A 26586-nucleotide genomic window follows, 5' to 3' on the forward strand; every position below is an offset into this window, starting at 1 on the left:
GACAAACAGTGCTGAAAACACACATAAATGAAACTAGGGAGGCACAAGTTGTGCACAGAAAGCAACAACTTTAGTTTATTTTCTGTCACTGTTACACGTTTGCTACCTTGTAACTGATTTTTGTGTGTGTGACCACAGATCTGAAGATGGTTGTATAGACCAAAACCACATGTACACTAACTGGTGTGGAACTACGACTGAAAATAATTTTCTTTGTTTAAGGAAGCTGGTACAATTAGGCTCTCAATGTATCACTTAATCCTTCCAAATGGACAAGGAGGGCATAGTACGATTACAGCAAATAGTGTGACTAAATCCAGTGAAAAATATTTCTCAAGGGAGGATATAATACAAAATTGAAAAAAAAAAGGGTAAAATGGTGAGTCACACAAATGATTACACTTACCAGCTTTATCGATAAATGCAGCCAGGTAGGTAGGTAGGTAGGTAGGTAGGTAGGTAGACAGGGAATGAGAGTTTGGCTCTGACGTGTAAGTCTCATTAAAATTAGTTACACTGTTAAACACTTCACAGATTATTCTGCTTTATTTCTCTTTTACATTTCCCAATAAGCTATGCAAATATACATCACAAAATATGATTATTATCCAATTAATAACTTTGATGAAATATGTTTTCCAAAATAAACACAATATAGATCTGATTCAGTAAAAGGCAAAAGGTGTGATTGTTCATACAGAGCAATTCTTTTATGTACATATCTATCATAAATTGTAGTTAGAAGGGTAATTTGGAATGTATGTTTACAATTTTATTCAATATATGACCTATGAAAAATTAATAGAAGTATATTTTATTCAGTGACATCAAAAAGCTCAGATTTACTGCATTCCTATCACACTTCTACCACACACAAATATCACAGCACCACAAGTGCAAATACAACATCATAGCACAGTTTTAAACTTGACAACTGAGTGACTCAGAGCCTGAAGTACCTAAACCAGTGCAAGAAATGCCTAACTAAGTATAGGGCATGTTGAGGTACAGCCATCATAAAACAGTTCTCGAGTTATGTAAGAGAATGCTGATGCTAGTGGGATGTTCCATCAGAGGTATGGCAATACCATAGACATCTCAGTCTGAACTCTGCAAAATGACCGCAGAAGTTTCACAATTGACAACTGCACTTACATGCAGCACTGATTAGCCAAATGAATCAGTACATCGTTTAGGTATGTTTGGTGCTTTACTTTGGGTCATTTTCATGTTACATTTCATATTTTCAGATGCAGATATGAACTCGGGTGGCATCAATATTGATGATTCACACAGACAGCGAATGAAACATAGGAGGAGAGGAATTCGTCAACAACAACAACAATTGATTCATTCGCAAAATAAAAAAGGATGCAAACTAGTGAATTTACTCAATCGGAGAAAGTATCTGAATATACTGAAATGACAGAGGATGAGGTGTGCACACTGACAACAGGTAAACTTGTTCCAGATAAGTGGTGTTCAGGAGACTCCTGTAGACATCTCGAAAACTGTAATGGCAAGATGCCACAAAAAAATTTACAACCAATACTTTCTAGCTATTGCAAAATGAATTGGGCAATCAAAAAAGTCTTAATAAGGTGTTAATAGAGATATCAGAGATGTCCAGAAGCTACTCTAATGGAAATCCATTTAGTCATTCTCTGGAAAGGATTTACTTATGGGCAAGATGGAAAGAGGGCTGATAACACTGGGTTTAGTAAGTTCTTACACAGCAATGAAACAAAGAAGTTTTAAAAGCTGTTCATCCTGTTGAAAAAGAAGGTAAATATATACTTCATAATAAGACAAGACTTGAACAAACAAATACCGTTTGCAATTTCATAAAGAAATTTCCTGTATATAAGTCACAGTATTGTCATAAAGAAGTCAGAAGTGCCTTGTGCCACAACTGAATATGCCCACTTTTTACTATCATTAAAGAGCTGAGTTTAAATCCACGAAAACTAATTTTGTATCCCTGTATTTATTTTGGCACATATTAAATACTCAGTTCAGCATGCATCTTCCCTAACCCACTGAAAGACCCATGTCAGTGCTGTGAAAGACTGCATTCACAACAGAACTCTGTTAGACACTACAAAAAAACAAGAGATGAAAGAGAAGCACAATATCCACTTGCAGCAAACAGAAACAGTGAAGGAAGCAAAATAAAAAATGTCCAGGGAGCAAAAACAAGTAATGGTACTTGTCATGTATTGTATTTGTGTTTAATAACAATATTATGAAAACAACAGATTGCTACTCACAATATAGTGAAGATGCTGAGTCGCAGATAGGCACAACAAAATGACCAACAACTAATTACGCTTCTAGCCAAAAAGGCCTTCATCAGAATTAGACAACATACACATTCAAGCAACAACTCACACACACACACACACACACACACACACACACACACACACACACACACACAACCCCTGCCTCAGTTGCCAGAGACTGATCACACACACACGTGTGTGTGTGTGTGTGTGTGTGTGTGTGTGTGTGTAGGGAGGGGGGGGGGGGGGCGGCACAGTCAGAAGCTTACATGTCTGACAGTCTTTTTATTGTGCTTATCTGTGACTCAGTATCTCCATTTACGGTGAATATCAATATATCCTTTACATAGCACTTGTTATTGCATCCTGGATTTTCTCATTGTTTGTATTTGTGTTTGACTTCTTGTAAACCAAGTATTACTTGCTAACAACAAGTGTAGATTAGTACTGCTGTCAATTCTGAGCTATACCTTGGGTTCATGATTAGGTTTCGAGTGAGGGACACATGTTTGTGAAGCAGGAGTATAAAAGATGCTTTTCTCAGTTATTTACCCTACACAGAGCTAATAATTGGGAGGTGACCAATCACAAATTCTTCATTCCAGGTCTTAAGTTTTCACTCTGATGGAGATTTTGGGGTGACAGAAAGGGAAAAAAATACTTCATCTCTATTAAGTATCTGATAGAACCAACAAAGAAAATACCACACTTCGGGATTAACAAAATGACAAAAGAGGACTTTCTCTCATCCTTTGTTACAGAATCATTTACCAAACTGCAAGACATCTATAAATTGATAAAAAGAAGCTGCAGCTATAAAACAATAGCCTGATGAGCCTTTTTCTGAAACATAATTTTTCAAACTCTGGTAGAGGCAGGCCCCCAAGCAATTAACTGGGATCTGCATCACTGCTTTACAAAGGCGGCAAAGATACCACAAAATAAAATAAGAAAATTCTTGATCTCTTGCGGAATGTACCTCCATTGCACCACAGTTTTAATAAAAACCTTAAGGTTGAAAATAACACTGTTACTGGTGTCTATGGTTATCATGATGATGCATTCAGATAAGTAGTTCCTGTTTCTCGTAGCATGCGTTGTGACTAACCAACTGCAAAACGAATGTGTTTCAAACAGTTTTTCAAGGTAAGATATGCCTAGCCTTATGGAAAACCATTTAAAATACTGTCACTATGTCCATTTTTAATAGCTGAAGTATTTGTGATACTTTTACATTCACTATAAAAATAACACTAGATTATTATCTAGTGTGTTAATTTTTCTGTGAGAAACTCTGGAGCAAATTTCTCATTTCCATATACATGTGGGTGAAGTACCAATGACTCTGGGCCCCTAATTACCTTTTAAATACTTCATTACTTGTATTAAAATGAAGTACTCAACAAATGAAACATCACAATACAGTGATGTCACTTTTAAGTTTACAGATTTTGTAATACATGAAGACAATGAAAATGTCTGTATTTCATCGAGTCAAACTAGTAAACAAAAACAGTTATACAGGATAAAAAGGAACTATAATTTATTAATAACTAAATACTTCTCAATAAATATCCTCCTTGCATTACACAAGGCTCAATCTAACACCACAAACCACATCCAAATGAACACTTTGCCTGAGTCGTTATGAATTTTAGTAGCACCTCAGCTAGGATAAATCGACATACCATGCCCCATCATTTGTTGATAACTTGTCTCCTTCACTCCATAGAACTTACTTATAAGTAATTCCAGTAAATTTTCAACTTCTTCCTTTCTTAAATCGTTGGCGAGCTTGAGCTTTCGTATACCGATGACTCCGTTCTGACTTTCCATTTTCCTGGGATTCTTGTTCATTATCTTGATTTGCACCATCTAGAGAGAAAATATGTTCATTATTCAACAGTAGAAGTATTCATCATATGGAGATACGTAAATGAGAAAGGGTGGGGTGAGGAAAGAGGGAGAGGGGGATAATTCTTACAGATAGCTTCAACATAGTTAGCTGCAGTAATGGAAAGGGAACGGTAGTGCCTGCAATTACTTGGTTGCCAAACAGGGCATTATAGCAATAGTAGTGCAATATGAATGATGAAGTTATGTGGTAACATACAGACTGCATTGAGTAAATGTTTAATAAATGCTAGTGAACAAGAAACAACTAATTGCTTGCCCATATGAGAATTGTAGTTTACATTGACAGCTTGACAACTCAAGGATTTCACAGTTGCTTTGTTCAAAAGGAAAAAAAAAAAAAAAGGGAGGAAGACAGAGTAATGTCTCATTGACAGTGCCGACATTAGATACGGAACCTGTCAAACAAGGAAAGAATCTGCGCAGAACATAATGAAAACAAACAATAATAAAATGGAAAGTGATAGGGTGAATCAATGCAGAACAGGAAAAAACTGAAAAAAGGACAAAGTGACATCACATAAAAACTGAAAATGAAGGTAGTTTAAATTAGAAATTACGCATATGGGAGAGCACTTGGCAAGTTGAATCTGAAGTTTAAAATAAGAACATTGATGTTGATATTCCTATTATTTCTGTCTTCTCAAGAATCATACAATGCATCATGTCTAACACTTTCTCTGGATACAAAAGGTTTCAACTAGGCCACTTAGTGCTTTTAGTGGTACCTCTCCCCCTCCCCCCCCCCTTCTTTAATTCCCACAGGACTAAGGGTCACACACACACACACACACACACACACACACACACACACACACACACACACAAAAATATGCGATTATCCATGAGTGCTGCCAACATTAGGCTGCACTTTTGGATGGGAAGTATTACTGTGCACTGTTAAAGGTGACAGTTTCAGGAATGTGGCAAGCCGCAAGCACTGCCTTCCCCTCACCACTCTTCTCCTCTCAGCATATGAAATGCGCCTTCTATGGTTCCCATTAACCAGCACACAAATCTTCATTTTATCAGGGACAAAATATTGTACATTGTGCTTTGGAGACAACAGTACAGGCTTTGAGTATTGGGACATCTGCCAACATGACTAATTTAAGGGACAGTGTAAGGAAATGCAAAGTTGAAATGAGAGAAAAGTATTTAGTTTTGACTGATGATGCGAAAGGAGCATCCTAGTTATACAATGGAATTTGAACAGCTATGCAAGGGAACAGGGAAAGCAGGAAGCTGTATGCAGAATTTATGTTTGGCAGTGGGACACGGAGGAAGAACAAGACAAGACATACAGAGGGGGAGGGGGGGGGGGGGATATTGGGGTGGGGGGGTTGGTTCACGTTTGCCAGAGGTATCCGAGTGAAGAGAAACACTTTAATAGTTCACAAAGTTTGTGTTCACTTCAAGGGCAAAGGTAAAGGTATCCATATGTGTGCATGGACTTGCTAGATTTTGCAGTTCAAAACAGGAAATGTGGAACTTCAGTTACAACTGAAATGGTTCATATTAAAGGATCCAAATTAGCACATAAAAGAAACATTTCACTTATGGAATTTAAACATTTGTATGAGTCAGTTCGGTGATTTATGCAACAAAATCTGTTTGTCACAGAACTCCAACTGCGCAAAAACTGCCTCAGGCTTTCGAAATCAATTTGAAATCTTTCCAGTGTTACGTGATACAACTATAAGGTAAAAATTTTTATTTACTTTCCCAAAGAGGTATATTTTGGTGTGGCAACACTCCAGTAAATAATGTAAGGGAACCTAGTGTGAAAATACATACGTGTGGTGCTGGAAACCAGTGCGGCACAATGAAGTTGAACATTATGGCTCACTGACAAAAATTGCCACCATACACAGTTTTTAATCAGAAAACCCTCCCCAACAGAGAAAGCTTCCCAGCTGGTATTATTGTAAGAGTTCGTGATGGTGGGTGGATGACAGGAACTGGTCCAATACTGGATTTCAGCAGTGTGGAATAAAGGACCAGGAACTCTTTTTCACTCAGAATCAATATTTCTGTTCAATAGTTTTCATGGGCACACTGGTGACTGAGTGAAAACAAAAATTAAAAGAAGGAAACTGTGACCAAGCGATTATTCCTGGTGGCAAACAAGTGTGTTACAGCCTTTGAATATGTGTATCAATCATCCGTTCAAAGTCAGTGTAAGACACTTCTACAGAAATTACAAGAACAAAGCCACTTTAATGCTGTTTGCAACGTGTGTCTTTGTCAGAAATGTGTCACTAGAATTTGGCTGGATGGTGGTCAATATCACAAGAACTTGTCATGAAAATTTCCAATAATCTCTATGTAACTGAAAAGATATCATTTGTGACAGTGGCTGAGCAGCATTCTGAGTCATCCTCGAGGGTGAAGAATCAGACCCTGGTGAGGCTGAGATGGTGTGAAGTGCTTGTGTTTGATTTGGGTACCAGAGGATACAAACACACTGACACAGTTTTGCCAAACAAAGAAGCGTTCTTTTTTTCAAAACTAGCTATTGTATTTGCAAATAAGTTATAACAGCACTTTCCAGCCACTATATAAAATTTTCACTCCCATAGGAATAGAGAAAATAATATTTTGTTCCAAGTGCTTGAGTTCAATATAACAATAATATCTGCCTTATCTGGTGTCAACTGGCATTGAAAAGAATTTCTAATTGTTGACATGTAGAAGTTCGTATGTTGTTGTTGTTGTTGTTGTCTTCAGTCCAGAGACTGGTTTGGTGCAGCTCTCCATGCTACTCGATCCTATGCAAAGTTCTTCATCTCCCAGTACCTATTGCAACCTACATCCTTCTGAATCTGTTCAGTGTATTCATCTCTTTGTCTCCCTCTACGATTTTTACCCTCCGCGCTGTCCTCCAGTACTAAACTGGTGATCCCTTGATGCCTCAGAATATGCCCTACCAACCGATCCCTTCTTCCAGTCAAGTTGTGCCACAAATTTCTCTTCTCTCCAATTCTATTCAATACCTCCTCATTAGTTATGTGATCTACCCATCTAATCTTCAGCATTCTTCTGTAGCACCACATTTCGAAAGCTTCTATTCTCTTCTTGTCTAAACTATTTATTGTCCACGTTTCACTTCCATACATGGCTACACTCCATACAAATACTTTCAGAAACGGCTTCCTGACACTTAAATCTATACTCGATGTTAACAAATCTCTCTTCTACAGAAACGCTTTCCTTGCCATTGCCAGACTACATTTTATATCCTCTCTACTTCGACCATCATCAGTTATTTTGCTCCCCTTATAGCAGAACTCCTTTACTACTTTAAGTGTCTCATTTCCTAATCTAATTCCCTCAGCATCGCCTGATTTAATTCGACTACATTCCATTATCCTCGTTTTGCTTTTGCTGATGTTCATCTTATATCCTCCTTTCAAGACACTGTCCATTCCATTCAGCTACTCTTCCAGGTCCTTTGCTGTCTGACAGAATTACAATGTCATCGGCAAACTTCAAATTTTTTTTTCTTCTCCATGGATTTTAATTCCTACACTGAATTTTTCTTTTGTTTCTTTACTGCTTGCTCAATATACAGATTGAATAACATCGGGGAGGGGCTACAACCCTGTCTCACTCCCTTCCCAACCACTGATTCCCTTTCATGCCCCTCGACTCTTTATAACTGCCATCTGGTTTCTATACAAATTGTAAATAGCCTTTCACTCCCCGTATTTTACCCCTGCCACCTTTACAATTTGAAAGAGAGTATTCCAGTCAACATTGTCAAAAGCCTTCTCGAAGTCTACAAATGCTAGAAATGTAGATTTGCCTTTCCTTAATCTATTTTCTAAGATAAGTCGTAGGGTCAGTATTGCCTCACATGTTCAAACATTTCTACGGAATCCAAACTGATCTTCCCTGCGGTCAGCTTCTACCAGTTTTTCCATTCATCTGTATCGGATTCGTGTTAGTATTTTGCAGCCATGGCTTATTAAACTGATAGTTTGGTAATTTTCACATCTGTCAACACCTGCTTTCTTTTGGATTGGAATTATTATATCCTTCTTGAAGTCTGAGGGTATTTCGCCTGTCTCATACATCTTTCTCACTAGATGGTAGAGTTTTGTCAGGACTGGCTCTCCCAAGGCCGTCAGTAGTTCTAATGGAATGTTGTCTACTCCCGGGGCCTTGTTTCGGCTCAGGTCTTTCAGTGCTCTGTCCAACTCTTCACACAGTATCGCATCTCCCATTCCATCTTCACCTACATCCTCTTCTATTTCCATAATATTTTCCTCAAGTACATCACCCTTGTATAGACCCTCTGAATACTCCTTCCACCTTTCTGCTTTCCCTTCTTTGCTTAGAACTGGGTTTCCATCTGAGCTCCTGATATTCATGCAAGTGGTTCTCTTTTCTCCAAAGGTCTCTCTAATTTTCCTGTAGGCAGTATGTATCTTACCCCTAGTGGTATGCACCTCTACATCCTTACATTTATCTTCTAGCTTAGCCATTCTGCAATTCATGTCAATCTCATTTTTTGAGACGTTTGTATTCCTTTTTGCCTGCTTCATTTACTGCATTTTTATATTTTCTCCTTTCATCAATTAGATTCAATATCTCTTCTGTTATATTTTAGTCTAAAGTTCATAACCAATAAATTGTGGTCAGAGTCCACATCTGCCTCTGGAAATGTCTAAGACTTTAAAACCTGGTTCCTAAATCTCTGTCTTACCATTATATAATCTGATACCTCCTAGTATCTCCAGGCTTCTTCCATGAATACAACCTTCTTTTATGATTCTTGAACCAAGTGTTAGCTATGATTAAGTTATGGTCTGTGCAAAATTCTACCAGGTGGCTTCCTCTTTCATTCCTTACTCCCATTCCATATTCACCTACTACGTTTCCTTCTCTTCCTTTTCCTACTATCGAGTTCCATTCACCTATGACTATTAAATTTTCATCTCCCTTCAGTATCTGAATGATTTCTTTTATCTCAAAATACATTTCATCAATTTCTTTATCATCTGCAGAGCTAGTTGGCATATAAACTTTTACTACTGTAGTAGGCGTGGGCTTCGTGTCTATCTTGGCCACAATAATGCGTTCACTATGCTGTTTGTAGTAGCTTACCTGCATTCCTATTTTCCTATTCATTGTTAAACCTACTCCTGCATTACCCCTATTTGACTTTGTATTTATAACCCTGTAGCCACCTGACCAAAAGTCTTGTTCCTTCTGCCACCGAACTTCAGTAATTCCCATTATAACTTTGACCTATCCATTTCCCTTTTAAAATTTTCTAACCTACCTGCCCTATTAAGGGATCTGACATTCCATCCTCCAATCCGTAGAACGCGTTTTCTTTCTCTTGATAACAATGTCCTCCTGAGTAGTCCCGGCCTGGAGATCCGAACACGGGACTATTTTAGCTCCGGAATATTTTACCCAAGAGGACACCATCGTCATTTAACCATACAGTAAAGCTGCATGCCCTCGGGGAATGTGATGGCTGTAGTTTCCCCTTTCTTTCAGCCATTCGCAGTACCAGCACAGAAGGCTGTTTTGGTTTACAAGGCCAGATCAGTTAATCATCCAGAATGTTGCCCCTGCAACTACTGAAAAGGCTGCTGCCCCTCTTCAGGAACCACACGTTTGTCTGGCATCTCAACAGAAGATACCCCTCCATTGTGGTTGCACCTACGGTACGGCTATCTGTAACGCTGAGGCACAGAAGCCTCCCCACCAATAGCAAGGTTGACGGTTCATTGGGGGGAGAAGATGGATTGGGGGGGGGGGGGGGGGGGGGGGAGGTGGAAAGTACATATATCATGATCAAAAATAAAAATAGATACTATGAAATTATATCCTTTCACATACAGTTTTACCATGTATATTGATGATTTGCATGGTGGCTGTCAAGGAAGCTAGGAGCTATGCCTTGGCCGTGCTTTGTAACTGCTGAGGGGAGAAGAGAGAGATGACAAGAAGGCAGTGCCGACTCCTTCCCACACCGCTGGCGAATTACTCTTGTGTAGAGTTTGAGTGAAAGCAGACGTGAGATGTGGAAATATCGGGAGCTCTCCGAGACAAATGAATATATTCTAACTCGTTCCGATTTTCTCCACTGCTGCTCGTCAACCTGATGTGGCCAAACTGTAGTATCATGAAACTGTCAAGTGAATTTAACTTGTGCTAAAAAATCTGAAAATGCAAGCTTTGTTATTTTTCTAATTACTCAATTGCCACTAAAATGTCACACAAACAAAGATGACTGACATCAGAATTAATCACCAATGAAAATTAATAATCACTGGGTGAGGTAGCTATAACTGTCCTTTTTTTTTTTTTACATAGAAGGGAGCACAGGATTCCACCAAAATTTAAATGAAAACCTCTATCTCTATTTACAAGGTTACTTGCTATTTTAATAGCAACTGCAGTCTTAAAAACATTCCCAAACAAATTCGCTGTTACAGTACATTGTCTTGGCACTAGTCATCCTATGGAATAGAACAACATGCAGATTCTGGCATGCACTTCCAGTTATTTCGAGTGCTATTAAGGAAGCAGCTGAAATTTAATTAGCAAGCAACCTTATAAATAGAGACGGAGGTTTTTGTTCAAATTATGCATTGAATCTTCCTCTCTCCCTTGTCATAAAACAGTATGTTAACTCACCCATTTATTATTAATTTTCACTACGGATAACTTCGACATCAGTCATCTTTCGTTGTGACGGCTGTGTGTGTGTGTGTGTGTGTGTGTGTGTGTGTGTGTGTGTGTGTGTGTGTGTGTGTGTGTGAGCGCGCGCGCGCGTGTCTTGTGTGTGTGTGTGTGTGTGTGTGTGTGTGTGTGTGTGTGTGAGCGCGCGCGCGCGTGTCTTGTGTGTGTGTGTGTGTGTGTGTGTGTGTGTGTGTGTGTGTGTGTGTGTGTGTGTTTCTGAAATTTCAGTGCACACCTACATTTTATATTCCCTTGCAAACTGATAATTCCTGTGATTTTGGCTTGAAAATGACAGGCTATACTCCTATCAAAATATCACTGGTTGTGAACGTCACCAAACCACATTCCCCAAAATATTGGGAAAGTGAAAACACGGACTGCATGATGAATAGTTACCTCTGAACAGATCTGGAGGTGGTTCCAGTAGTGAAGTCTGGCTGCATTTCATTAGGTAACGGTATGCCCATCCAATAACATAGCCAATCATAGCCACAGCAATTGTAAGTAGAGCCATCAAGATTGGGTGCTAAAAGCAAAGAGTCAATGCTCAGCATTTCAATACACACAGTTTACATCAAAATAACTCTATGAAATCAATTAAGAGTTAACAATTCTTACATAGTGATTCCAAATTAAATTACATCATTGTACTGTAACAATAGGCACATGATACTTCTACTGTTCTCAAACTTCTTTCCTATAATATACAATAATGTTTTGTCCATATATTGTTGGTTCTAGTAAATATTCAATAAACTAAGCAAGATGGAAGTAACTTGTTTTCTCTTCCCACTACTATTTTCTCTTACACCAAATATCTATCAACAGAAAGTTTAGTACACCTGATTACATGTTTCCTGGTCTCTAGGATGTTTGAAATACCATTCTGTTCCTAATATTTTGATGTATCTGTAAGTCATCTTCTGCACATGTTCTGAGCAGTGGTCTGATATGAGCTTACTGCCTAGACTCCAACCACTGTGTTGTATTATGGTGTCATACCCCTATTTACAAAAGAAAGATCACTCCCATCAACCACTATGCCGTTTGATACACACCATTCTTCTGCCTGTGCAATTATTCTGTGAAATATATCTCTTCCACATTCCTCAGTTTTCACAGATGAAATGAAACAGGGACCTTAATAAACTGAACAGTGGCTTCCAGGTATTATCAACAGGTTTTCTGATTACATTATTTCAAAAGACTCATTCACATTCACATTTTCTCAGAAACTGCACTGTGATTATAAACTTTTTCTGTGATAATACGTCATGTTGTGCTGAGTGACAGCTGATCAACTTGGCTGCTAAGCTGGCATCTGTTGTTCATATCATCATAAATCGCAATATTAATACAGACACAAGATTAAAAAAGTTTGATACAAATGAGGGACTGAACTTTCAGAGCGCCTACATCCCCACCTCAGTTTGTGAAAGATGGGTAAAGACAAATAAGTTGCACATAGCAAGTGACTATATACTGTAAAAAGGTTGGTTGGTTGATTTGGGGGTGAGGACCAAACTGTGAAGTCATTAGTCCCATTGGATGAGGGAAGGGAGGCGTAGGAAATCGGCAATGTCCTTTCAAGGGAATCATTTCGGCATTTGCCTGAAGCAGTTTAGGGAAATCACACAGAACCAAAATTGGGATGGCCGGACACAAGTTTTAGCCATTGTCCTCCCAAATGCAAGTCCAGCGTGCTAATCAATGCGCCTCATCACTCAGCTTGCAAAAAGGAATGTGTATTTACTGCCCAGGTATTGCAAGTGTACGACTCCCTTTACATGGAATACAAGTTGTTGCAAGAGTATAACAGTTTTAAATTTATATGCTATTAAATGTCTCTTGCATTTTTGATGATCTTGTTTTCCACTATACTCTTCCTCAAGGAAAATTCACAATTCCTTACTGCAAGGAAGACATGGGTTACTTCGTGCATATTAGCAAGAAGGAGCATTGTTTTCTCTATATTCCTCTTTCATGATGTTCTGAACCCAACCAATGTCTCTGGTACTTTGGACACCATATAGGACTGAGTACGTAGAGTCTCAATTTTAGTTTAATTAATGCATTCTGGTAACAGTGAATTGAAGGTGGGAACGTTTAAAAATTTGCCAGTTATTTTCTTAAATGATTATCTTTGCCTCTCATAATTCTCTTCTTTTACACTCTTTCTGCAACTCTAAGAGTCTTTGTTCGTAATGTTGTTGCATATCGCAGCACCACCTGGCCAATTAACAAGCAAGTTGCTGGATGAAATAAAATTTGTCTGTAAGAATTTCTTCTTCAGTGTTTTCCGTTTTCCATGAAAATCCCTTCATGCCCCTTTAGGATTCAGAACACAGATGGAACATCCGGGGTGGAATAACAACAATTTGAATGAGGACTGGTAGCTGCTCACCAAAAAGACGTAGTGTTGAGTATCAGAAGGGCACATTTTAAAGAAGACTAAGCTATCAGGCAAAGTCCTTCAGGTTTAGGAACGCACACACACACACACACACACACACACACACACACACACACACACACAGAGAGAGCTATGGTCCAGCTGTGAATATATTTACTCGTCTTACAACCAACCATTTTTCTTACTTGCTTGAAGCTGATATGTTTAATACAGATATGTCCAAATTTACCTCAAGCCTTGAGATGGATCCAAGACCCATTCACTGTTGCGTAACATTTTACAATTGTACCCAGTGACACTAAGCTGATTCCGAAGGTTGTAGGATGCGATAGTTATTCGGAGATGATGAGGCTTGCACAGGATAGAGTAGCATAGAGAGCTGCATGAAACCAGTCTCTGGTCTGAAGACCGCAACTACAACCACCCAGTTACAGTTACTGAAGTGCACCTATGTTGCATCTGGTTTGGGGTATGGCAACACTAGCTCAAAGTGTAAGGCCTTACTACACCTTTGTACTACCTCACAGACCTGAAATCTCAATACTTAAACGAAGTTAAACAACTAAAAGACTGAAGTATTCCACAATTTTACACCTCAGGAGTATGGTGGCATGGACAGTGCTTGATATTTCTGCTCCCCTGGCCTTCAAGTTACTTGGCTGTACTACGAGCCTCCAGTACAAAAGGCAACACATTTTCAAATCATGCATGTTCCTACTTGGCTAATTCTCTCTTTCATTTTCACATTCTGCCCAAAATTTACAATTGACAGGTAGTTTATTGGTCTTTTCTCTCTGCCTTTCCATCCCTTTAAAGGACTGAACAGGATATAGTTTCACTTACATTCTCTCCAGTGTAAGTTTTGATTTTAAAATTTAGAGCACCATTGCGAAGATCTAGAAGGTATCTACATAATGAAGATGTTCCACCAGGTATAGTTCCTGCTTTTGGAGACATGAGGTTTGGCAGGTGTATTACGAATCTGTAAATTGACTGTTTATGCTAACACATCTTACTGCCTACCTTTGGACAGAAAAATATTTCTAAATAATCACATATCTCTGATTCAACAATTGAAGCACCAAAATTAACAAGGCCAGTTGAAGTACACCAATTCTGCTTATGATATCAGGATTTGCTCACCAAGTACTAAATCAATACTGGCCCAGTCAGGTGGGGCTCACAATTTAACACCATCCTGAATGCACATGTAACTTGATGAATGCTATGAAAGTTGAGTGACAGTGATTAAGAACATGCATTCAAATTTGGCAGAAGCATGGTTGAAATCGATGGTGAGGATCTTACTTTGAATTTTCTGTAATCTTCCTATTTAATCTCTCACAAATGAGGTGGTTTCTTCAAGAAACAATGCATCTTAGTCGTTGTCCCGTACTTGACTATCTGGGTTTGTGCTCCATGCCCTATGATGCAGCAAGGATTAAAACGTTAACATCCTTTTTTTTGCAGAATTGCTACAATATGATTGAAATTAACGATTATATACAGGCAGGCAGAAACTATGTTCACATAATTATAAGGATCTTGCAGAGCATTAAAGCCTGGACTGAAATATGTTCATTAACTTCCTGGTGTCACCTGTGGAAGTAAGGTACTCAGTTCTTTTAATATTATACGTAACAATGGCTAAATTACTTTGCGAGTGTAACAGGGAACAGGATTAACTCTTAATATTTTGCTAAACTAATTAAAATGAATAATGGATGAACTACACACATGAAAAAAAGTTGTGCATCACCCCAGTTCCCAAACACTTAAAGATAGACATTGACTGTGGATATTTTATCACAGGCACAGTCCCTTTTACTGTTCAGAGATGTCATTAAACCAGCCAAAAGATGTAAACAACCATGGATGAGTAGTGCCTATTAGGCAGAGGGGTCCGACAGCCAATCAGTTCCAGTCATTCCACCAGGGAGGTGGCACACAGCTTGTATTGTCTGTAGTTCAACAATGCCTAGACGGTCAATACGGAGGTTCGATCATGTCCGCATTGTTACTTTGTGCCAGGAAGGGCTCTCAACAAGGGAAGTGTCCAGGCATCTCGAAATGAACCAAAGTGATGTTGTTCGGACATGGAAAGGGAGGGGGGGGGGGGGGGGGGAAGAAAGAGAGAGAGAGAGAGAGAGGGGGGGGGGGGGAGGGTGGACTGAACGACATGCCTCGCTCATGCCACCTAAGGGCTGCTACTTCAGTGAATGACCGCTACCTACAGATTATGGCTCTGAGGAACCCTGACAGCAACGCCACCATGTTGAATAATGCTGTATGTGCAGCCACAGGATGTCATGTTATGACAAACTGTGCGCAATAGGCTGCATGATGCACAACTTCACTCCCGACGTCCATGGCGAGGTCCATCTTTGCAACTACGACACCATGCAGTGGAGTACAGATGGGCCAACAACATGCCGAATGGACCGCTCAGGATTGGCATCATGTTCTCTTCACCGATGAGTGTCACATATGCTTTCAACCAAACAATCGTCCGAGACGGGTTTGGAGGCAACCCGCTCAGGCTGAACGCCTTAGACACACAGTCCAGCAAGTGCAGAAGGTTGAGGTTCCCTGCTGTTTTGGGGTGGCATTATGTGGGGCTGACATACACAGCTAGTGGTCATGGGAAGTGCCATGACGACTTTACGATATGTGAATGCCATTCTCCCTCCGACAGTGCAACCTTATCGGGAGCACATTGGCGAGGCATTCGTATTCGGGGACAACATTTCGCACCCCCTCGTGCACATCTAGTGAATGACTTCCTTTAGGATAACAATATTGTTCGACTAGAGTGGCCAGCATGTTCTCCAGACATGAACCCCATCGAACATGGCTGGGATAGATTGAAAAGGCTGTTTATGGATGACGTGACCCCTCCAACCACTCTGAGGGATCTATGCCGAATCGCCATTAAGGAGTGGGACAATCTAGACCAACAGTGCCTTGATGAACTTGTGGATAGTATGTCACAACAAATACAAGCATGCATCAATGCAAGAGGACGTGCTGTGCGGTATTAGAGGTATCTGTGTGTACAACTATCTGGACCACCACCTCTGAAGGTCTCGCTGGACGGTGGTACAACATGCCATGTGTGGTTTTAATTACCAATAAAAAGGGCAGAAATGATGTTTATGTTGATCTCCTCCCAATTTTCTGTACAGGTTCCGGAACTCTCCGAACCGAGGTGATGCAAAAATTTTTTGATGTTTGTATAATTACTGACCAATAGAAAGATTCATAAGCTCTTAAAAACTATTATTATTTAATAATAATAATGTTGTTATTAAGCATAATGACGTGGTTCAAAAACCTTAAAGGGGTAAATGGGTTGTGACGACCCCACTGCCTCACCCTTCATTCTTCCGGTATGACACCATTACACTTCTTTTTCTGACTATGCGTGGTGGCGAAGCGGACTTGCACATGGGAGAATAAAGGTTCAAATCTGTGCCGAATCATCCTAATCTAAGTTTTCTATGATTTCCTCAAATCACTATAGGCAAATGCTGGAATGGTTACTTTTAAATGGCATGGCCAATTTCCTTCCCCATCCTTGAATCATTCTGACTGGTGTTCCAAATCTAATGAACTCAGTGTCAAAGGGATGTTAAACACTAATCTTCCTCCCTTCCTTAAACACTATTCTATCACCTTCACGTATCACCACTGCACATTCTCCTGATGAACAGTGTGTTGTACGCATCACACACATCTCAGGAAGATGAAATGAGAACACTTTAACTAAATTTTTATTCACCCCTTCTAGCATAGATCACAAACAGAAACTGACAGTTATACACTTACTGTTGCACTTTGGTAGACTTCAAAACTGTAACATCATTAGTTAGCAATTCACTATTCTTTTTGGGGCATCATATACTGTCACACTATCACACGGAGAGTTCAGTTTTATGGTATTTGTCAATAGAACCTCCCACTGTACTGTAAAGAAAAGTACTTTTCATAGTAATATTAAATAAAGTCCATAACTCTTTCCTCAGAAGTAGAGTCAATTGTTTTCAGAGTTACTGTGAACTAAGTCCATAATAGTTTCGTTTTACAATTACAGATTCAAGGTATACCTTTTTTGTTTAATTTTTTTAAATAAATACTTGGGTTGTAATAGTCTGATTAAACTACTGAAGTTTCTGAAGAAACGTTAACAGTGTCTTGCATCAGCAAGCATTTACGAGAGAATTTGCAAAATGTCAAGCATGTAGTTCTGTTTTTAGATTCTTCCTCTGACAAAATCTAAATGTCAAAATGACAAAAACAGTTCCAGATTTTGACCAGAAATAGAAACTATAGATTTGACATTCCTAGAGGACTTCATTCTTGCCTAATAATACTGACTATGCATAACTGAAACACTAATAAATAAGGACAAGTATATGTACTTGCAAGAGGATTGTACCAAAAAAATAAAATTCCCAAACAAGAACAAGCTTAAATTTATATTTGTTTAAAAATAATGAAATAAATTTCCAATCACTGAAACTTTGAAAAACTCGATAACATGGAAGTGGACACACATGGACAGCCTGTCAATTAGATGAATATACAGTGGCTAAGATTTGGAAAAGGCTCACCTTTAATGATTGAATACAAACACATTCAACAAACTTTGCACTCCCACTCAACAGATTAATATGTAAAAGAGAAAATCTGCAAAAAATGACCAATGAGCAATGTGAAGAAAAATTGTATGAAATCAGTCATGCCCTAAGTGACACCACTACATCACACATACTTCAAAAGGCTTGCAGTACAGTTAAACATATGCTCCAGTAAAATAACTTTGAAAAGTGAGAATGATGACACTGTCTATAACTAGAACCTTAACAAATACTTTAGCATGCAGTTGTGCAAGTGTAATAATACTGTTATGTTTCCTTAGCATAACTTCTCTAAGAACTGGTGGTGTAAAAGGAGTGTATGTAAATATAACAAGAAACAGGTTAGCATAATTTGTGATATAAAACTAATGTTGCTAATAAATCTTATGTCAAACAATTTCACAGGGAAACTGAACCAAGTGCCGTACATTGTTATATTTTATCCTGAGAAGCAGTAACTTCAATGAGTTTGTGGATGTAATCTAGCATAATGGTCCATTTTAAACATTTATGAAACATACTTAAACCTTGATAATGGTTAAATCCTGTGATTAAGTAATTCAAGGGGTTTACCTTTTCAGTCCTTTCTCCCAAAATTGAATTTAATAGACTTTGTTCATGTTAATTCTGACCCCTCCATATATCAGTAACAAAGAATATTCAACTGTGTTAACTTCTCCATCCAGTCTTACAACATTTTAATTCTCAGTCCCTCAACTTATATGCACAATGAACTTACTTTAATTGAGGGTTTATCAGTTAGTAAATAATCTGCGATGACCAATCCGACACCAATAATGATACCAATTCCAGCTCCCAGCCAAGGTATCTGAAAGTCAGCTAAAAAAGAAATGCAAATACTTGTTTAGACAGTTTACAGTGAAAATAAAATATAAGAACAAGTTCACATTTCATAATAAAGGATTTTGAAGTTTCAAGTTCAAACCTTCAATTAAATACTTCCCAACACTATTATTTCAACTTCATCAGATAAATTGGCATGCCGAAATAATGTAACAATCTCATTGAAATCCCCGTTTTATTCCTGTAAAATACTAAGACCAGTACTGAATTTAATATTGGTGGCCAGACACTTCAAAGGATATTTTCAGTTGTCCTTTCATTGAAAGTGGCGAAATACTCATATTAAGTTACACACAGTTGGCAATTAGTCATTCAAATTTGTCCATAAAGTTTTGTATTTTTATGCATATTTATTACTTCAGTCATCTGTAGATCTCGTTATCCAGAAAGTATGAAATACACTGATGAGCCAAAACATTATGATCACTGCCCAGTGTGACCTCAGATGCCACGTGATAGTGATGTACGGATGTGGTGCAGTAACAAAATTTGTAAGCAGAGCAGACACAGAGGGGTAGGGGGGATTACCTCAGTGAAGATATGGGCTGCAAATGGTGGAGTCTGTTGAGCTAAGCAACTTTGATAAAGGGGAGATTATTATTAGGCAGAGTCTGTAGACAAGTATCTCAAAAACGGTGAAGATGATAAAATGTTCATGTGCTACTACTGTGAGCATCAACAAAAAGAGGCAGAAAGACAGTGAAACTATCACTAGATGCTGAATGGTTGGATGACCACAACTCTCCACAGAATGTGGGGTTCAAAGGCTTCTTTGCTCTGTAAAGTAGGATAGATGGTGATAGTGGCATCCCCTATGTGTTCACATGTTGACCCAGTGACATCATCAATTACAGTTACAGCGGGCACGGGGCCATTGTGATTCGACTGTCTATCAGTGGAAAAGTGTAGGCTCTATGGATGAATCACATTTTTGTTGCACTAGGTCAATGTAGCCGTATTATGCTAAAGGAGACATTCTCCTGCACTTGCATGGACCTGTGGTAGTAATGGAATGCTGACAGCTGCAAACCATCTGCATTCCTTCACATTTGATATGTTCCCCGAAGACATTATCTTCCAGCAGTACAATTTTCCATGTGTCTGAGCCAGAACCATGCTACGGTGGTTTGAGGAGCATTATAGTGAACTCATGTTGATGTCTCGGTGAATAAATCCGGCCAATGTAAATCTTATGGGATCCATCCGGGTCACTATTGGACGCCAAAAGCGTGTACAAAAATCGGCAGTGCATTATTTACAGGAATTACATGACCTGTGCATAGACACACAATGCCACATACCTCCACAAATCTACCAAAAAACTGTTGGATCCCTGATATGCAGAGTCAGTGATGTACTTCATTTCCAAAGACAGACAAGCTATTAACCAGGTGGTCATAATGTTTTGGCTCATCAGTGTCATGGTGCCATTGATTACTACAATGGAAGCCATGTAAGACCAGGTGAATGTCCCCCATACCATAATACTACCAGTTTCGAGCAGCCATTCACTTGGATGGAGTATCTGGACACAACTATCAGCCTGGTGTAACAAACAAGCTGATTCATCCAACTAAGCAACACATTTTCACTGATCCATGGTCCGATCTTTATGATTCCATGTCCACTTCCATCAGAATTGATGTTGTCTTGGAAACACTACGGAGTCATCTGCTGTGGAGCTCCATGTTCAACAATTTGTACTGATGACTATTCTCCGAAACACTTGTACCTTCACCACAATTGTACTCTGCCATCAGACCTGCCACCGATCTTCACCTATCCTGCTTCATAGGATGGGCAAGTCTCTGACATGCATGCTGTGTAATGAGGCACAGACATCCACACTTTGTCACCTGCTCATAGTTTTTCTGTCCTGCAACCACTTTACATAGATGTTCACGACAGTAGCATGCAAACAGCTTCACCATTTCCCTGATGCTCATTCCCAGGTTCTTGGCCACAATCTACCCTTTATTAAAAGTTGTTGGAATCTTTGAATTTCTCCATTTGCCACCCTATAATTGCTAGAAGGGAACCCCATTCATCTCTTCTCTCCCTCTGTGTACTCTGTGTCATATGCCCACAACACCAGCATGCAGCAGTTATTCCCACAATGAACAGTGGTTCTGCCTTATCAGTGTGCATTGTAACACTGCCCTTCAAGTGTCCCTACCACCATTCCATTTCCAAAAATAATTTGAAATGCATGCGATTGCTTTCTGCTCATTCCATTAACAACCTCTTCCAATATGAGTGCTTTGTAAGACCCAAAAATGGGCCAACCCATAAACTGGTTTCAAAATCACAGTACTTTACTAGGTAGGGTCCATCTGGAGATGGCCTGCTGTTGCTTTCCTCTGATCTTTTATCTGAGTTACCCGACCAGTTACAAGGGGACTGGAATTAACATGGGCTCTGAACCACAGTATAGTTTGGCATTTTTTGCATTAACAAACCATTACCAGACAGTGAAAAAATGATAAGCTACAAAAAACCTCGGGGATGAGCAAGGACTGAAACAGACTTAAGGGTTTGTAGTCTGATTACCTATGGAAAAACTGAGCCACATCCCTCAAAACTGCTTACAACTCCAGAAACTCTTCTCAGGCTGCCTCTTTGGTTTTACCAACAGTTTATTTCGCCTTCTCCCTGATAAATAATGTTTAGGTCTTCAAAGTCTAAATTTTCTCATATCTCTGTCATTTCCCCTTATGTTTGCTTATTTCAGCATGGCATCCCTTTCCCTCTAGGTGTGCAGCTTCCAAATTTTAAAAAATTTTACCCTACTTTCAGCCAGGTGCTCTTTTAACCATTCTCATTTCACAGGACAACCTGATGATCATATTCCATCAATCAAATACTCAAAACATTTTGTTTGTTTTATTACAGTACCTATTTCAACTTCATGACTATGTTGCATCTGTAAGAGGGCCACAGTTTCCCAGAACTATAGTAGCAACCTATTACTAAATCATTCCAACAATAGTTAGTGAAAGAATTGTGAGCATATATCAAAATAAAGTGTGACCCACTCAAACCTCCCCAATTTCAAAGATCCAGGAAATAAACCACAGTAGATAATACAGTGAACAATGCACCACATTGAAGAACATCTCAAAGAATTTATTTATTTATCATCAATACACCTGTACATGTGAACCATTTGTAGCACGAAGAACATCGAGTCTATATTCAATTTTCTGCCTAGTTCTTGGTAACATTTCCTCTGTTATTGTTGCAATCGCAATAGTGATACGATGTACCAAGATAGGAATATCGTTCACTTTTGTCACATACATGCAGTTCATCACGAATCCCCACATGAAGAAATCAAGTGGTGTAATGTCAGGTGAATGTGGTGGCCAGGCAGTAGGTCCTCCGCATCCGATCCAGTAATTGGGAAATTTGCTATCCAGGAACTTGTGAAAAGCTTTTGACCAATGCGGCACAGCTCCATCTTGTTGAAAAATGATGTTGGGTTGCAAGTCTTGTATCTGAGGGTACATAAACTGCTCTAACATGTCCAGACACACTGACCCATTCACTATTTGTCCCTCAAAGAAAGAACATCCCACAATCCTGTCATGCATTAGCCCGCACCAGACGTTCAGTTCCGGGCTATCACAAATGTGCTCAATGACAATGTGCAGATTCTGCAAACCCCAAATCCGAACATTATGCCAATTAACCCTTCCTGATACATGAAAGGTTGCCTCATCTGAGAATAAACATCTTTCCAGGAAGTCGGCATCCATATCAATACACTGCAGCATATCCACAGCAAATTTTTATCAGCGTGGTTTGTCGTTCGGCATCAGATGTTGCAGAATTTACACTTTGTAAGCACACATACGAAGACACAGGTGAACTATACGATGCAATGTTGATCGAGGTATATGAAGTTCCTAGATGCTTGACTAATTGACTTCCGTAGGCTTCTGACAAACGTTTGATGTCCTCCACAGTCTCTTTGAAAACTCCGTAACGTGCACTGCTAGATTGTTTCAGAACATTTCCTGTTGCCAGAAACGTCCTGTACCATTCCTTACTTGCTTTCACATCAGGTGGATCAAATTCATACAACTTCTTTGCACAGTAACCAGCGATTTTGTATCGGCAAACCACACTACTGCTTGCGCACTCTGCTGTGGAGTCGCCATTTTCACTTCATGTGAGCATGCTGCACTCTGGCTACGATACTTGGCTCTTCTGACACGAGAATATAAATTCTTTGAGATGTTCTACAATGTGGAGCATTTTTCACTGTCTTATCTACTGTGGTTTTTCTCTCCTGGGTCCTTGAAATCAGGGAGGTTTGATTGGGGCACCCTGTATATCTGTCTACAGTTTGTATATTATTACTCAGTATGAAGACATTAAAAACATGATGAACAGAACTTTTTATCATTACTCTATTCCTCTAAATGAGAAGAAAGGTGTCTTAGTAACTTGTATGAAAGTGGTTGTATACAGTATGCCTTTGAACAATTATAGAAAGTGCTGGTAAACTTCCACACAAGGGCCAGCAACAAATATTCTAATGAAAGTATGTACACAAAAATTTGTTTTCAATTCTAAATGTGATTTTATTCATACCACATAGTACAGCACATTCTAGTGGCCAACACACTGTTATTCATCCTCATTTTGAAATGTTTTGTCACACTGGTGGCGTGGAAAGTTCTTAGTATTCTTCAATTTGTACATTTTTTATATAAAGATGACTACTTTGTATGCCACACAGGATCATTGTTATGTAAGTCACAACACGTGACAGTTTTTGGAACCATTGCATCTACCGCTCCCACAATAATACCTATTGTACTACTGCAAGTAATGAGCTTTTGATTCAGCCTCTACTCCTACAACTGGACAATTTCCTATACCAATGTCAACCTATGAAATTACTATCTACAACCTCACTTCCTTTCTGTGGCATTTTCAACGGTGTGCTGTTACTGTTTTGGTATTTATGAAAGCCTGTTGTTGCATTACGACAGCTACCAGTCCTTTCCAATGCTTATTCATCGCTTTTTCATATTTTGAACAGTCTGAAGACGGTTGCAGAAAGCAACGAAAACTAGTTAACGAACTTTAATTGTGATAGGAAGATTGTGGTCTAAGCTTTAAAAGCTTTTCTTTTAAAAAATTTATTTAATATATCACATTAAAACCTCCATCTCTTCCCTCTGACCATGTCAGGCTTCAATGGTACTACTATCATATAACACAAATCCCTGCATCTTGTTTTCCTAGATGGGAACAGTTTGTTGTTGATTTGCTTACCATACCATTAGTAACAATAAAGCCTTGGCATACACGCAGAGACTTCTGGCAACTGTCGTGGCTTTTTTAAAACATTTCACACATGACCCGTATTCAGCACATATGTAGAGCTTATCTGAGATGCACAAACACTGGAAGAAAACAATCACATGCCCGCAGTGTCACGTAGATGCAGTCAGAAGAAATGGAATAACTGCGGCAGCCCGTGCTGTGACATGTGAATGATGCCTCAAGACATGAGAAGCCCACTTCAAACTCCATCCTTATTATCCATTTCATAACAATCTACCTCCAGCTGAGTTCATATCATAGTTACATTGCATGGAGAACACTGAAGCATCCCACACTGTAGGAATTGTGGCGATGTCTACTTTTCTTTGATATATGAATATTAGATTTTAGGTGAAAAGGTGGCAGCAAATGCTAGAAACCATGCTTTTTCGAGCATTTTTTGATGAGTGTCAACTTTGAGGAGTCATAGAAACCAGACCATAATTAGGAGAAAAATTTCCTTTGCACAGTCCAAAGAAATCTTTCTCTATTTGCAGGCAGATTTTTCATTATTTTTCAATTAGTCATTTAATTGCTATCATATCTAACACAAGATGCTACAATTGAGCTTACGTTAAATTCCTCTGGACACTTTGGGGAACACTTTTGAAGGCCGAGTGATACAACTGTTTAGTATCGTTTATCTTAAAACTCTTGTTTTCCTTTACTACCATGTTTTTGACAAAAGCTCAACTAAGTTCAATGGGAATGACTTTGCAGGTCACCAAAGGTAGCCATGGAAGTGTAATTTCCCTGCCCACTGGGCACAATACATTTCCCAAAATGTATTCTTGTGACCTGACATCAACCCCCATCATTGTAATAAGTAGTCCATCCAGTGTTTCACACTTCTTATTTCTCACAAGAGCTATTCTCTTTTCCCTGCTACTCTCTTGTTTTCTATCAGCAGTGTTTTTTGTTGAACTTTATCTGAAGCCCAATTTACAAACAGAAAACCCTAGAGTTGTTCCACTCACACCAGGGAAATTATAAAGTTCAGTCTTCAACTTATCCAGAATGGCTGCTACTGTTGGAAACTTCTTTTCCACACAGAAGTCATGTATTTTTCTTCCTAAAACTCCCTATTTGAACTCATCCAAAGCAAATTGCTGTTGCCTGGCAGAACTCTTATTGATGATATAAAACATGAAGTTTCTCTATATACTTTCGAGATTCGCTTCACTGTATTTTCATTAATACAGAGATGTTCAGAAGTTAGCTTGCTCACTGTGATTAGCAACTGCTTGCACCCTCTTTTTCGGCCGCAAGCAAGCACCTGCAGGAATACCATAGTCTTTTCATAACTCTAAACGATGCATTGTTTCACCCAAGTATTAAGGGAATTTATTATATCATGAAGGCTATCTCACGAGTACACGACAATGAACCGCAGCACAGTTATTTCCTATGTGATTGAATGATCCAATGTAAACACTGCAACAATGAACTGAAAATGCTGTTCACAGGTTCGGCAACATTGTGTACATGAGCACAAGGTGCATAAAGATGAAAATGCAAATAAATTAAACACGTGGTAGTACTGCTTTACCAGGTGTACCAGTATGAAATGAGCGTTTTTTCCCCCTGTTGTGAAAACGAAACACTAATTTTGAATTGAAAAGTAAAAACATTTTATTCAAAGTACTGACCATTGCTTTCTATACATTTTGACCACCTTTCTGGCAATTTGTGGGCACCACACCAATAGAAATGTTCGTCTTTTGAAGAAAACTAATCAGACACCCAATTTTCGACTTCTTCGTAGGAATCGAAGTGTTCCTCAGCCAATGCGTGTCCCATTGATGAAAACAAATGGTAGTCGGAAGGGGCCAAGTCTGGTGAATACAACGGGTGGGGTAGCAGCTCCCAGACAAGTGTTTTGATTGTATCCTGAACCAGTTTTGCTTTGTGTGAAGGTGCATTGTTGTGCAAAAAAATTACTTTGCCATGTCTTCTGGCCCATTCTGGTCTTTTTCGATCAATGCATAGTTGAAATTTATCATTTGTTGTCTGTAGTGATTAGTATTCACAGTTTCACTGGGTTTTAGAAGCTCATGATACACCACACCTTTCTGATCACACCAAACACAGAGCATTGTCTTCTTGCCGAATCGATCTGGTTTTGCAGTCGATGTTGATGGTTGTCCCAGATTAACCCATGATTTTTGCCATTTAGGATTCTTAAAATAAATCCATTTTTCATCGCCAGCAGCATTTCAGATTTTTCTATCATGTCTTTGAAGCAAAATTTGACAAATGGTTTTTCGGTTTTCCATCTGCCTTTAATTCAATTTATGTGGCACCCATTTTCCACACTTTTAGATCTTTCCCATAGCTTTCAAACGGTCAGAAATTGTTTGTTGTGCAACATTTAGCATTGCTTCCATTTGCTTCTGACTCAAAGTATCATCTTCATCCAATATTG

At 39.0% G+C, this 26586-nt stretch overlaps 1 protein-coding gene across 2 annotated transcripts in view; it reads right to left on the minus strand.

Moving 5' to 3' along the window:
* Nucleotides 1-519: 519 nt before the first annotated feature.
* The window catches only part of LOC126412329 (uncharacterized), a 45325-nt gene continuing 19258 nt past the window's right edge, over nucleotides 520-26586 (minus strand). For both annotated transcript variants that reach the window (XM_050081853.1, XM_050081852.1), the window contains exons 5-7: nucleotides 18697-18797; nucleotides 11301-11430; nucleotides 520-4160 (exon numbers count right to left, since the gene is read on the minus strand). In XM_050081853.1, the coding sequence (XP_049937810.1) occupies nucleotides 4048-4160; nucleotides 11301-11430; nucleotides 18697-18797 (344 nt within the window). In that variant the 3' untranslated portion in view covers nucleotides 520-4047. The remainder of the gene's footprint in view (nucleotides 4161-11300; nucleotides 11431-18696; nucleotides 18798-26586) is intronic.

The sequence above is a fragment of the Schistocerca serialis genome, chromosome 7 (assembly GCF_023864345.2).
Source record: "Schistocerca serialis cubense isolate TAMUIC-IGC-003099 chromosome 7, iqSchSeri2.2, whole genome shotgun sequence".
NCBI lineage: Eukaryota > Metazoa > Arthropoda > Insecta > Orthoptera > Acrididae > Schistocerca > Schistocerca serialis.